Consider the following 14,791-nt stretch of genomic DNA (forward strand, 5'->3'; position numbering starts at 1 on the left):
AAGCTGAACTAAGAATTGACCTTTCCCTTGTACATCTTTTCTCATAATTACTCTTTTTTAAAAAAATTTATTTATTTTTGGCTGTGTTGGGTCTTCGTTGCTGTGCGTGGGCTTTCTCTAGTTGTGGCGAGCGGAGGCCACTCCTTGCCATGGTGCACGGGCCTCTCACCGCTGTGGCCTCTCCCGTTGTGGAGCATGGGCTCCAGGCACACAGGCCTCAGTAGTTGCGGCATGCGGGCTTCAGTAGCTGTGGCTCACAGGCTCCAGAGCGCAGGTTCAGCAGCTGTGGTGCATGGGCCTAGTTGCTCCACAGCATGTGGGATCCTCCCAGACCCGGGCTCAAACCCGTGTCCCCTGCACTGGCAGGTGGACTCTCAACCACTGTGCCACCAGGGAAGCCTCATCTTTTTTTTCTTACCAAATAGAGAAATATAACCACAACTGAAATAAGAATGCTGTTTCAACATTATAGTAAAACATAATCTTTGCATGGTATGTCTCTGCAAGAACCCAGAACCATTTGATAATATGGTCTCCAGGGAAGGGAACAAGGTGGCTGAGGACAGAGGTTGAAGAGAGATTTTTCTGTAACCTTTCAATTTGTAACCTCATGTCAAGAATTCTTTTAAAATCTTTTTAAGAGAATATCTTCACTATATAGAAAAAATATTTTTTTAAACTTAGGTTCCATTGGAGACTTGCAAATATTTTTTTTTGCATTGTACCTTTTAGATCAGCAGTCAACAAACTTTTTCTGTAAAGTGCCAGATAGTAAATATTGTAGGCTTTGTGGATCTCTGTGGCAACCACTCAACTCTGTTGTAGTAGCATGAAAACAACCACAGACAATATGTAAAGGAACATGTGTGGCTGTGGGTCAATAAAACTTTAATTTAAAAAATAGGCAGGACTTTCCTCGTGGCGCAGTGGTTAAGAATCTGCCTGCCAATGCAGGGGACATGGGTTCGAGCCCTGGTCCGGGAATATCCCACATGCCGCGGAGCAGCTAAGCCCGTGCACCACAACTACTGAGCCAGCGCTCTAGAGCCCGCAAGCCACAACTACTGACCCACCTGCCACAACTACTGATGCCTGCGCAACCAGAGCCCGCGCTCTGCAACGAGAAGCTACCACAATGAGAAGCCCACGTGCTGCAATGAAGACCCAACACAGCCAAAAATAAGTAAATAAAATAAATAAATTTTAAAATAAATAAATAAATAATAAAAAATAGGTAGAATTTAGCCTGTGGCCAGTTTGCCACTCCCCCTACAACCACCCTGCTTTAGAGAGTGCCTCCTTTGAACAATAAAGAATGTGTAATCATATTCTTTACTTTTTCATTCTTAAACATGTTAAAACAAATCTCCCTTCAACTCAAGTTAAGAATTATGCTAGGAATGTTGGAACAAAAAGATAAAGATAATGGGGAACAGAAGAAAAACATCTAGTTTATGATATAAAACCATAAAGTTGTGATACTCACTCGGAAAAGCAAAGGTGTTTCAAAAGCCATGAATAACTCTCATCCTATCAGAAATCTTCTGGGTAAGAATCAATGGTGGCAACAAAGAAGTCACATTCTGGGTTGAAAATTACTTCTGAGTCTTCATACGTCTCAAGTTGGACACTAAAATAATATACACTTGTGCAAATAAATTCAGAAATTGCTACTCCAGAAATGTAGATAATCTAAATTAACTAAATATTGACTGCTTACCATTAAATTCTCTAAAGAAGTGACCATTATAACAAGTAGTCTCAGACCTTCAAGACGAAGGAGGAGCAAGACGTAGAGGTGACCTTCCTCCCCACAAATACATCTACATGTGGAACAACTCCTACAGAACACCTACTGAACTCTGGCAGAAGACCTCAGACCTCCCAAAAGGCAAGAAAGGCCCCACATACCTGGGTAAGGCAAAAGAAAACAGAAAAAACAGAGATAAAAGAATAGGGATGGGACCTGCACCTCGGGGAGGGAGCTGTGAAGAAGGAAAAGTTTCCACACACTAGGGAACCCCTTCACTGGTGCGGATGGGGGGTGGCGGGAGGAAGCTTCGGAGCCACAGAGGAGAGTGCAGCAACAGGGGTGCAGAGGGCAAAGCGGAGAGATTCCCGCACAGAGGATTGCTGCCGACCAGCACTCACCAGCCCGAGAGGCTTGTCTGCTCACCCGCTGGGGTGGGCGGGGTCTGCGAACTGAGGCTCGGGCTTCAGAGGTCAGACCCCAGGGAGAGGACTGGGGTTGGCTGCATGAAGACAGCCTGAAGGGGGCTAGTGCACCACAGCTAGCCAGGAGCGAGTCAGGGAAAATGTCTGTATCTGCAGAAGAGGCAAGAGACCATTGTTTCGGGGTGCATGAGGAGAGGGGATTCCTGCTCCGTGTGCCCACAGAAGGCAGGACACCGCCTAAGCGAGTTCCAGAAACAGATGCGAGCCGCAGCTATCAGCTCAGACCCCAGAGATGGGCATGAACCGCTAACGCTGCTGCCGCTGCCACCAATAATCCTGTGTGCAAGCACAGGTCACACTACCACACACCCTCGGAGCCTGTGCAGCACGCCACTGCCAGGGTCCCGTGACCAGGGACAACTTCACCAGGAGTAAACACAGCGTGCCTCAGGCTGTTGCAGTCTCACGCCAGCCTCTGCCACTGCAGGCTCACCCCGGATTCCAATTATGACTACCGTACACCTCCCTGTCCCTGGCCTGAGTGAGCAAGAGAGCCCTAATCAGCTGCTGCTTTAACCCCCTCCTGTCTGGGCAGGGAACAGATGCCTGAGGGCAGCCTATGTGCAGAGGCAGGGCCCAAACCAAAGCTGAATCCCAGGAGCTGTGCGAACAAAGAAGAGAAAGGGAAATTTCTCCATGCAGCCTCAGGATCAGCAGATTAAATCCCCACAATCAACTTGATAAACCCTGCACCTGTGGAATACCTGAATAGACAATGAATGTTCCCAAAATTGAGGTGGTGGACTTTGGGAGCAACTGTAGACATGGGGTTTGCTTTCTGCGTCTGATTTGTTTCTGGTTTTATGTTTATCTTAGTTTAGTTTTTAGTGCTTGTTATCATTGGTGGATTTGGTTATTGGTTTGTTTGCTTTCTTTCTTAATTTTTTAAATTTTTAAAAAATTTTTTTCCTTTTTTCTCTTTTTGTGAGTGTGTATGTTTATGTTTCTTTGTGGGATTTTGTCTGTTTAGGTTTGCTTTTGCCATTTGTCCTAGGGTTCTGTCTGTTCATTTTCTTTGTTTTTTCTTTTTTGTTTTTCTTCCTTTTCTTCCGAGCCATGTGGCTGGCAGGGTCTTGGTGCTCCAGCCGGGTGTTGGGCCTGAGCCTCCGAGGTGGGAGAGCCGAGTCCAGGACATTGAACCAACAGAGACCTCCTGGCCCCACATAATATCAATTGGCAAGAGCTCTGCTGGAGATCTCCATCTCAACACTATGACCCAGCTTCACCCAATGGCCAGCAAGCTCCAGTTCTGGACGCCCCATGCCAAACAACTATCAAGATAGTAACACAACCCCACCCATTAGCAAAGAGGCTGCCTAAAGTCATACTAAGTTCACAGACATGCCAAAACACACCACTGGACGTGGCCCTGCCCACCAGAAGGACAAGATCCAGCCCCACCCACTAGAACACAGGCACCAGTCCCCTCCATCAGGAAGCCTACACAACCCACTGAACCAACCTCACCCACTGGAGGTAGACACCAAAAATAATGGGAACTATGAACCTGCCACCTGCAAAAAGGAGACCCCAAACACAGTAAGTTAAACAAAATGAGAAGACAGAGAAGTATGCAGCAGATGAAGGAGCAAGATAAAAACCCACCAGACGAAACAAATGAAGAGGAAATAGGCAGTCAACCTGAAAAAGAATTCAGAGTAATGATAGTAAAGATGATCCAAAATCTTGGAAATAGAATGGAGAAAATACAAGAAATGTTTAACAAGGACCTAGAAGAACTAAAAAGCAAACAAACAATGATGAACAACACAATAAATGAAATTTAAAATTCTCTGGAAGGAATCAGTAGCAGAATAACTGAGGCAGAAGAACGGATAAGTGACCTGGAAGATAAAATAGGGGAAATAACTGCTGTAGAGCAGAATAAAGCAAAAAGAATGAAAAGAATTCAGGACAGTCTCAGAGACCTCTGGGACAACATTAAATGCACCAACATTCGAATCATAGCAGTCCCAGAAAAAGAAGAGAAAAAGAAAGGGTCTGAGAAAATATTTGAAGAGATTATAGTTGAAAACTTCCCTAACATGGGAAAGGAAATAGTCAATCAAGTCCAGGAAGCAAGAGAGTCCCATACAGGATAATCCAAGGAAAAACACGCCAAGACACATATTAATCAAATTATCAAAAATTAAATACAAAGAAAAATATTAAAAGCAGCAAGGGAAAAGCAACAAATAACATACAAGGGAATCCCCATAAGGTTAACAGCTGATCTTTCAGCAGAAACTCTGCAAGCCAGAAGGGTGTGGCAGGACATATTTGAGGTGATGAAAGGGAAAAACCTACAACCAAGATTACTCTACACAGCAAGGATCTCATTCAGATTCGACGGAGAAATTAAAACCTTTACAGATAAGCAAAAGCTAAGAGAATTCAGCACCACCAAACCAGCTTTACAACAAATGCTAAAGGAACTTCTCTAGTCAGGAAACACAAGAGAAAGAAAAGACCTACAATAACAAACCCAAAACAATTAAGAAAATGGTAATAGGGACATACATATTGATAACTACCTTAAATGTGAATGGATTAAATGCTCCAACCAAAAGACACAGGCTTGCTGAATGGATTCAAAAACAAGACCCGTATATATGCCGTCTTCAAGAGACCCACTTCAGACCTAGGGACACATACAGACTGAAAGTGAGGGGATGGAAAAAGATACTCCATGCAAACGGAAGTCAAAAGAAAGCTGGAGTAGCAATTCTCATATCAGACAAAATAGCCTTTAAAATAAAGACTATTACAAGAGACAAAGAAGGACACTACATAATGATCAAGGGATCAATCCAAGAAGAAGATACAACAATTGTAAATATTTATGCACCCAACATAGGAGCACCTCAATACATAAGGCAAATGCTAACAGCCATAAAGGGGAAATTGACAGTAACACAATCATAGTAGGGGACTTTAACACCCCACTTTCACCAATGGACAGATCATCCAAAATGAAAATAAATATGGCAACACAAGGTTTAAATGACACATTAAACAAGATGGACTTAATTGATATTTATAGGACAATCCATCCAAAAACAACAGAATACACTTTCTTCTCAAGTGCTCATGGAACATTCTCCAGGATAGATCATATCTTGGGTCACAAATCAAGCCTTGGTAAATTTAAGAAAATTGAAATTGTATCAAGTATCTTTTCTGACCACAACACTATGAGACTAGATATCAATTACAGGAAAAAAACTGTAAAAGATAAAAACACATGGAGACTAAACAATACACTACTAAATAACCAAGAGATCACTGAAGGAATCAAAGAGGAAATCAAAAAATACCTAGAAACAAATGACAACGAAAACATGATGACCCAAAACTATGGTATGCAGCAAAAGCAGTTCTAAGAGGGAAGTTTACAGCAAAACAATCCTACCTCAAGAAACAAGAAGAATCTCAAATAAACAACCTAACCTTACACCTAAAGCAATTAGAGAAAGAAGAACAAAAAAACCCAAAAGTTAGCAGAAGGAAAGAATCATAAAGATCAGATCAGAAATAAATGAAAAAGAAATGAAAGAAACGATAGCAGAGATCAATAAAACTAAAAGCTGGTTCTATACACACACATCCCTATGGGGATGTGTGTGTATACATAGCTGATTCACTCTGTTGTGCAGCATAAGCTAACACAACATTGTGCAGCAATTATATGCCAATAAAGATGTTAAAACAAACAAACAAACAAACAAGTAGTCTCATCATCCCAGCCTGTGGCACATGGTGAGGTTTAATTCAGAGCATCCCCTTGGGAGGGTGATTCAGTGTGGAAAAGTTTAGTACTGGGACACTGGCCCCAATCCCCAGATTCTAGGCTTTTATCTTACTCTACAGAATACTCCCAGCATATTAACTGAAAGCATAGTCTCCCACAGACAAAAAAAAATTAAGGCAATATTCTATTTTCAAAACAATTTCTTTTTCAAGATGGGAAGTTTAAAAGTTAACATTAAGGCTAAAACTGAACTATATAACCAAACAATGCCAACTGGATTCCCCAGCTTTACACTGATATTCTTCTCAGAGGAAGCAGGTAATACCAAAGAAGCTTCAGGGATGGAAACCGGGCCCCATAGAATTTGCCACTATCTTTTAGAGATATTCATGGACATAAACCTTAAAGACCAAAAGTTGCATAGCAAAAAGCAGCTCAACAAGTTCAATTTATATTTCCATCAGCGCCTAGTATGTCCCACGTGGAAAGCCTATGTAGAAATAGGGTGGGATGTCCACCAGACCAGTGAAAAACCTTGATGTATAGCAAAACCCAAAGAAAGATGGAAATACAGTGGTTTTGTTCAAGGGCAGTGTGAGTCACAATAGAGTGAGCTGTTTTTCAAAATGGCTCACCTATTGATTATTACTGATAATAGAAGAAGCAGTGACGTGCAAAATGGCAGTTCATCATTATATCTGGCTTATTAATAAACCCATATTCAAATGTAAACACAAATCAAATAATGGTATCACACAAGAAAAGCCTACCTCCGAAAGAACTAAGAGGCTGGTCACTTCCCCAAAGCTGACTTTCTGGCTAGCACTGACTGCGCTGCTCAGATTAACGATGAGTATAGAACCTGCTTCCTTACCATTGACCCTGAGAATACGAGTGTGATTCTATTTCGCAGACTGAAAGAACCCCACATCTCCTCATACACAAGTGAAACAAAAGAGTTAGAAGGGAGACTCTGAGAAGGGCTTGGCGGCCTAGGGAGAGAGTGATGCAGACCTGTTGCTGCTACACGATCTAGAGCTCTTTCTTGCTCCATTCAAGAAATTCAATGAAACCCCAAAGACACGAGCACAGAAAAGAACCCACAGGCAACATTTCACTAACTCTGGATTTCTGGTGTTGTTTCTGCGTATCTCCCCTCGTCTTGTACGGCATCTTCGGGGCGCAGAACTTCAACTCTAGGGGAAACTGTGATGAGTGTCTATGTCTGGCACTGACCTTATCAGAGCACAGAAGTGCATGTAACTGGTACTTTTTACTTCAACAAAATATAAAGTCCAAGTAAGAAATACAGCAACAAAAGTGACAATTGGGAATGGAGCTGGACAGCTTATGGAGAAAACAAAAAAGCTGAGTCCCTTCAGCTTTAGTCCAATCCAAATTTCAATCAAGGAAAGGTGTGGGCTGATACCAAGCAGGTGATGACACCAGTGAAACAGTGTCACCACTCACCCAACTGCCAGCCAGTCTGGGAAACCACAGCCCACTGGTTCTCAGAGCTCTTTGCTCACCATCTTTGCATTGTGACCACAGGCACAAATCTGTGTGAAACATTTACCAGCTTTGCTCAAAAGGCCTTCCTTGGCTCCCCAGTTTGTCAGAGGATCCCATTTTACACTCTCTCATCGTCTCTCTGTCCTTATTCTTTAACACTCGTAGCTCCCTGAACATCTCACAATTATAATTAAATGCTTATTTTCCTACAGATTTGTTTAAAGCCTGCCTTCCCCCAAGAGAAGGTCAGGTGCAAGAAGGTAGGTTGCTTCTGTAGGGGAAGAAAAATCATTTTCCCTCTACCCTTCTAGGTTCTTGGCTGAGACCTTCCTGTAATAAAAGACAGATTACCAGGAGAAAAACAAACAAGTTTTGTTGTTGAACCCAAGATTGTGTGCCTGTGTGTCCTGAAGCCAAACAAACCGAAACGTTGGGAGTTCTGAGTAGAGCAAGGTTTATTGATTGAGAGGGCGCCAGCCGAGAAGATGGGAAATGTAGGCTGATCTCAGATCCATTTTACTGGCTGGCCTGGGGGTAAGGTTTTTAAAGGCAAAAGGGGCAGAAGGGTGTGTGATCGGTCCGCGCACAGTTCTCTATTGGTGCGTGGGGAGGTGACGGTAATGTTTTGGGAGTCAACATCGTCAACCTGGTTCCAACCAGTCTGGGGTCTACTGCCTGTGCTCGGCATGTAGTCACCATCCATCACCAGCGTGCCGGTTGTAGTTCCTGCAGAACAACTCAAAGATATGCATCAGACTGTCACATATACCCCTTGAGGAGGAACTAGGGCTATGTATTATCACTGAACTATTGTTTCTCGACTGCTTCTCCTTTGTTTCTGCATCTTCTCACTTCCCCAATTAGTAACTGCTTGAGTCTGCTCTTTGGAACTCAGGGAAAGCTTAGGAGACTAAAGCCTTTTTCTACAAACAAGAAACAGAGGACATGGAAAGGCTTTTGTACCCGGGAGGGCCCTGCAGGGTCCTGCTTGGTTTCAGTTTAATAACATGTGTACCTGCTGTATACATGGGAGAGACCCAGGAAAACTGAGTAACTCTTCAAAATAGCCCAAGCCACCACCTTCAATACCATCTCCAGCTAAAGACAGAAGATGTATTTGTCAGGGAGCCAGTTATGGAAGGTGACCAGGCAAAACACAGTAATCAAGGGTGAGGTTGTTATACAGATTTAAGTCCCTGCCTTCTCCACTGAGAAGAGTTCCAGAGATATAGAGTCCTCAGTCTCTCCCTGGTACAAAGAAGGACTCACCTTTACAAACAAAGGTTTCCCTTATGAATGTAAATGTCTCTTAAAAAGGGCAACTTCTATTCAGTTTTCAGAGCTTTTCCTGTGTCTGCTGTTTCTTTAAAATAATCAGCCTAAAATAATCCTTATGCCAAAGAGACAGATTTGGGGGGCAAATTCTGCTCCCCTTCACTTCCCCCAGCACCTGACACCATGTGTCGCTCATCCTGGGGGCTCAAGATACATTTGTCGAATGACTGATTTATAATACCTTTCTATGTGCTCCACTACCCTAAGCAGCCATGCTATTACCATTCTGCGCTTCGCTGAATTCCAAGTTCAACGGGTGTCTCCAAAAGAGAAAATCTCATGTAGCAACAACAAAGAGGCTGCTTTGCTGCTTCTTAATCATTAGCCCGAAGGTAAGCACTCTGTTATAAGTAACTTTAGAAGTCATAATTACTACAATTGAAAACTCCCATTTAAGCCAGACTACCTCTTTGTGCTGTTCAAGCATCCCCTCTGTGCTTACATACCTCTCTCTAGGAGGCCTATACCAGCTTTTAACCTATCTTGTGGGCTTTTCATTTGGAGCCTCTTGTGATCTTCAAGCTGTAATTTTCACAAGTGGAGCCCTAACGCTCTTTAATATTTTTGTTTACCAGAATCATTCATTTCATTTCTGCATGTGTTTCGTAGATGAATTTTCTGTAGCAGTTCACAAAATAATGCTTTACAGCATTAAGAGAAAACAGTTAAAGGCCAAAGACAACCACAAAAAAATTAACCGAGCAGTTAAAATATTTAAATCAGTTTCAGAAGGCTCAAATGTAAGCATCAACTAAGTCATCTCAAGTACATTCAACAGGGAAATCAGGAAGCATACTGGATGAGAATGTTGTACAACCGGCCCAGGACTAGAGCAGGTGAGGGAGGGGCAGGGCTGGATCCTGTCCTTATTTTAAAATTTGGTATTTTGCTCTTTGTAAATTTTTTTTTATGAATTTTGGTTTTTTAAAATCTTACATTAAAATATTACTGATGCTTCCGCCAAAAGTCAAACAGAATTACCACGTGACCCAGCAATTCCACTCCTAGGCATAACCGTTTACCAAAAGAGTTAAAAACAGATACTCAAACAGTTATTTACAGGAATTCCCTGGCAGTCCAGCGGTTAAGGACTCTGTGCTCTCACTACCGAGGGCCCGGGTTGGATCCCTGGTCGGGGAACTAAGATCCCACAAGCCTCACGGCGTGGCAAAAACAAAAAAGAAAAACAAAGAAACAAACAAAATTTATTTACACATGAATGTTCACAGCAGCGCTATCCAAAAAAGCCAAAAGGTAGAAACAACTCAAATGTCCATCAACAGATGAATGAATAAACAAATTGTAGTCTAATCCATACCAGGAAATTCTATTCAGCCACAAGGAAGAACTGACATAGGCCACAACATGGATGAACCTTGAAAACATCAAACTCAGTGAAAGAAGCCAGACATGAGAGGCCACGTATTATATGATTCCACTAATATGAAATATCCAGAATAGGCCAATCCATAGAAATAGAAAGGAGGTAAGTGGTTGCGTGGGCGGCTGGGAAGAGGGATGGAACCAGATGAAGGTGGTGGTTGCACAGCACTGCGAATGTACCCAATGCTACTGCACTTGAAATGGTTAATCTATGTTATGTGAATTTCACCTCAAGTAAATATATATATATATATGTTACTGATCTTGATTCCTGAGTTTTTTTATGCCCCCTTAAATTCTGTGCCTGAGGCCAGGGCCTTACTTACCACCCCCAGTCTTGGACCTGTTTCATTTTACTTTTTACTACAAACAGAGTGAAAAACTGAAATAAGCTTGGTTCACATGCAAATCTGTGGCTGAATTCCAGGTAACAGAATGACTCATTTTTGACACAAAATTAGTTATTGCGTGTGCCCTGCCGGCCTTCCCATATAGCCCAGAGAAGGCTCAGTTACCTGGATCCTTCCTCACCTCCTGGACGTCACCATACACCAGACAAGACACCAACACACTTTCTGCCCATTGAAGTTGCTGGGAAAAGTTTAATTGGCTACAGAAATTTGCAGGAACCAAAGGTCACCTCTGGGGGAAAAAGAAAACTACCCCTTTGATTCTGGTTCATGAAAGTGCATATTATTAGATTCCCCTCGAGGCTGTACATCCCATGTTTGGTGGAGAAAAGAGTGATTCTATGAGTGTGGTGATTTCCTTAGATAGTTCCTTCATCTTGGCTTCGGTTACTTCGGAGCCTTAAAAAAAAAAAAAAAAAAAGTATTAGCCACATCAGCAGCTGAATAATATGCCTTGCAAGTATCTCCAACTAATCTTTGCACCATTTTGGTTTGCTTCTGAAGGTCTCCATGTCTGAGGCAAACCTAAATAGACCCGGATGTGCCTTCCCTGGTGAACAGGAATGTTCTGCCCCTAAGTGAAATAAGAAGAGAAATCACACTGGAGCGATTGATTCTGTACGAATTTTCCAAAAGCTGCTGTCCCTGCTAAAGAGCAGGGTTGTCCAGGCAGCATCTGCCTCTGAGCATGAATGGAATAAAGCCATCCAGGAGCCGTGAGGGACATAAGCTGCCCTTGGAAGCCAAGCCAGTCTCTGGCATCTCCCTACAAAGAAAGAAAACACTATTTTATTTTCTACAAATCCAAGGAAATCTGCTTTTCCATGAGTGACCTAGACCAGGGGTCAGCACACTGTGTTTGGAAATCAAGTTTTATTGGGACACAGCCCTGCCCATTTATGTACATACTGTCCAAGCCTGCTCTCCCTCTCCAACGCACTGGAGGGCCCACAAAGCCGAAAACAGTCACTGTCTGGCCCTTTACAGAACAAGTTTGCTGACCCCTCAGCTACACTATCAGCCTCCACGTATCCATTTATAGGTGCACGGATATATTTATTCCTGGCCTCAGGCGCATTCCTAACTGCCTGCTTTCTCAGGTGCATTCCAGATTCCCAGAAGCACAATCAGCTGTCAAGTCCGTCCTGCTAACTATGCAAACAGGAGCATCCCAGGGGAGCAGGATCCTGCGAGACAAGTCCTGTGATGCTCCCTTCTACACCAAGAAGACAGCTTGTCTGTAAAACAAACAAGAACTTAAAGGTTCCATCTCACTCACCCTCTCAGGCAGTCCTGGTGATTCCAAGTCACGTATCAGTTTCAGCTGATTTCCAACTCAGCTATCCTTGGCTCTGAAAAGCTGTCATCACTGGCATCGCTGTATCTATCACTAGAGCAAAAGACGAATTAACTTAGCAAGGTGTAAAAAAACTCTGGACAATTATCCTATTTACAATCCTAAACACTTTCCATAATTAACCCCCAGTAAGAGAAGATACTAAGGAATGTTCTATTATTACTTCCATAGTCACTCCAGGAAGACGTTAGTCCAACCACAACCAACGGTCTCCTTCTTTTGTCAGAGGAACTGATCACTTGCTTGTATCTTAAAATTGGAAGTACCTTATTCAGAAAATTTATAAAAGCATTTCAATTTAGACTGAAATTTATAACCTTCTGAAGACCACTAATATAGGTCAACAGCATGAAAGTTTTCCATTCCAATAAACATTCTAGTACGTCCAAGGGTTTGAGAAATAATTTGCACAATTTTGTTATTCTCAAATTAGAAACTTTATGTGATGCCCCAACTACCTCAAGTTACATGTAGTATTCAAAGTAGGACTGATTATTGACTTAGATGCTGCCATCTTGGGTTCCTGAAGAAATACACCTTCTCCATGAGATAGGCCTGCAATTGTACTTTCACTTTGAGCCACGGACTCAGTTTGGGCTTCCTCTTGCTTGGTCCCAAGTAAGTCAGCAGGTTGATCAACTCCTCAAGAGTTCTACTGATCTACGAAGATGACATTGTCAGGAAGTGTTTTATGCCTGACCCATTCCTAGCCTTGGCCAAGTTTTTGCTGACTTATAGCAATAGAAGTCTGAATTCCATAAGAGGTGAAAATCCACTTTTTTTTAAAGAGACGAGAGGGAACAATCGGAGAAACCCTATGCTGACAGGCTAGAAAACAAGATTTACCCTAAACATATGGAGTAAATATCAATAAATACATAAACAAAATCATAACAGACAACCTCACTCTCTTCCCTGACTTTTGGACAAAATACTGGAAAGGGGGAGGGTGGGGCTAGAGTATGGAGAAGACACAGAAAAAGATCAAGAATTGGCAGAAAAGACAAGTTTACTTAGATGAACAAAGAAATCAACAGATCCTTAAAACCAATCAAGTAGGGGCTTCCCTGGTGGCGCAGTGGTTGAGAGTCCGCCTGCCGAAGCAGGGGACACGGGTTCGAGCCCTGGTCCGGGAAGATCCCACATGCCACGGAGCAACTAAGCCCGTGCGCCACAACTACTGAGCTTGCGCGTCTGGAGCTGTGCTCCGCAACGAGAGGCTGCGACAGTGAGAGGCCCGCGCACCGCGATGAAGAGTGGCCCCCACTCGCCACAACTGGAGAAAGCCCTCGCACAGAAACGAAGACCCAACACAGTCAAAAATAAATAAATTAATTAATTAATTTAAAAAAAAACCAATCAAGTAGAAGATACCTCCTAGTTAGATTTTAATTCAGGAAAACCACTTCTACTGTTACAAAAGGGTTTCCAATAAAGAAAACACAGGAATAACCAAAGAAAATATTTTTTTTAAAAAACAGCGCCCCAAAACTGATATATCCTTATCCATGCACTCTCACTACACAAACGTTGAGTCCTTCCTGGTCCTCTGCAACAAAAGGGCATTTGGAAGATGCACTCAACTCCCTATGTGAGAAGAAATGAAGGTCAAGGATGTTCAAGTGGCTCACTAGGCACACGGCTCGTTCAAGGTGGGACCAGGATTCCCGTCATGCTAACCCAGGCCACAAGCTCCAGTCTAAGCTGTGTGCTGCAGTGGGCCCCACAGGGCATGTACCCTGACACCACAAGTGAGAAGGTCCAAAGGGCCAAGGGAACTCCATTTTCTCAAGTATCTCCAGCCTCCTTCCCCACCTCTGAGCCCGTGGAAGAGCGGGGTGGGCCTACACCTTCACCCTCACACTCCTGCTTGCACTAGTTATTAGCCACATGCCTTCACACTGGTCGCTTGACTCCTGAGAGTCTAGAAAAAAGTAGTAACAATACCTACCACCTCATCAAAATGTTATGAGGGCCACAAGAGAATGCATAAATGTGCTCTGAAACTATATGAAAATATGAGCTGTTGCTGTTTATGGGGGTTATGTGTTTATAACACGATATCTCTCAAAAAGTCATGGAAATATAAAGAAGCGGCGAAAACTGCCAAGTGCATGATTTTCAGAAGTCTTTCCTGTACCAAGAGTAATTCCCTACCCACTTCAGCAAGTGGACTTGGGTGGGTCTAACCTAATGGCTCTCATTTCCTGTCTGCTGGCTGTCAGCCCCAAACTCTTACAACGCATCAAAATGGCACAGGTCAAGTCTAACAAAGGGAAGCTCCAAGGCAAACGACTGGGTTTACTAATTTTCTTTCATATGTGTTCAGGGGCGGAGGTAGAACAACCACATAAACCACAACACTCAAGAACAGAATTTTCGGGCTTCCCTGGTGGCGCAGTGGTTGAGAATCCGCCTGCCAATGCAGGGGACATGGGTTCGAGCCCTGATCCGGGAAGATCCCACATGCCGCGGAGCAACTAGGCCCGTGAGCCACAATTACTGAGCCTGCGCGTCTGGAGCCTGTGCTCCGCAACAAGAGAGGCCGCGATAATGAGAGGCCCGTGCACCGCGATGAAGAGTGGCCCCCGCTTGCCGCAACTAGAGAAAGCCCTCGCACAGAAACGAAGACCCAACACAGCCAAAAATAAATAAATTAATTAATTAATTATTTTTTTTAAAAAACCCAGAATTCTCAAAATAGGCAATGCTGCTAAATAAACATGCTGATTTTATGGCATTCATGCTCCAGCAAAACACAAGTGCTAGAAACACAATTCCACATGCGGAGCAGCAGTGGTTCCTGCA

The 14,791-nt window shown here is 43.2% G+C and overlaps 1 protein-coding gene across 10 annotated transcripts in view; it reads right to left on the reverse strand.

Annotated features, from left to right (window-relative positions):
• Positions 1–8,235: 8,235 nt before the first annotated feature.
• The window catches only part of CTPS2 (CTP synthase 2), a 141,304-nt gene continuing 134,748 nt past the window's right edge, over positions 8,236–14,791 (reverse strand). For 9 of the 10 annotated variants that reach the window (XR_009006645.1, XM_057538039.1, XM_057538045.1 and 6 more), the window contains 2 exons: positions 11,906–12,016; positions 8,236–11,025 (listed from right to left, as the gene is read on the reverse strand). Coding sequence is in view for 8 of the 10 variants with exons in the window: in XM_057538039.1 (XP_057394022.1) it covers positions 11,947–12,016 (70 nt within the window). In the remaining 2 variants the exon portion in view is untranslated. Of the gene's footprint in view, positions 11,026–11,905; positions 12,017–14,791 lie in introns of those variants that run through there. The other variant, XR_009006646.1, reaches the window with a different exon arrangement.

This window comes from Balaenoptera acutorostrata, chromosome X (assembly GCF_949987535.1).
Source record: "Balaenoptera acutorostrata chromosome X, mBalAcu1.1, whole genome shotgun sequence".
In the NCBI taxonomy this organism is placed as follows: Eukaryota; Metazoa; Chordata; class Mammalia; order Artiodactyla; family Balaenopteridae; genus Balaenoptera; species Balaenoptera acutorostrata.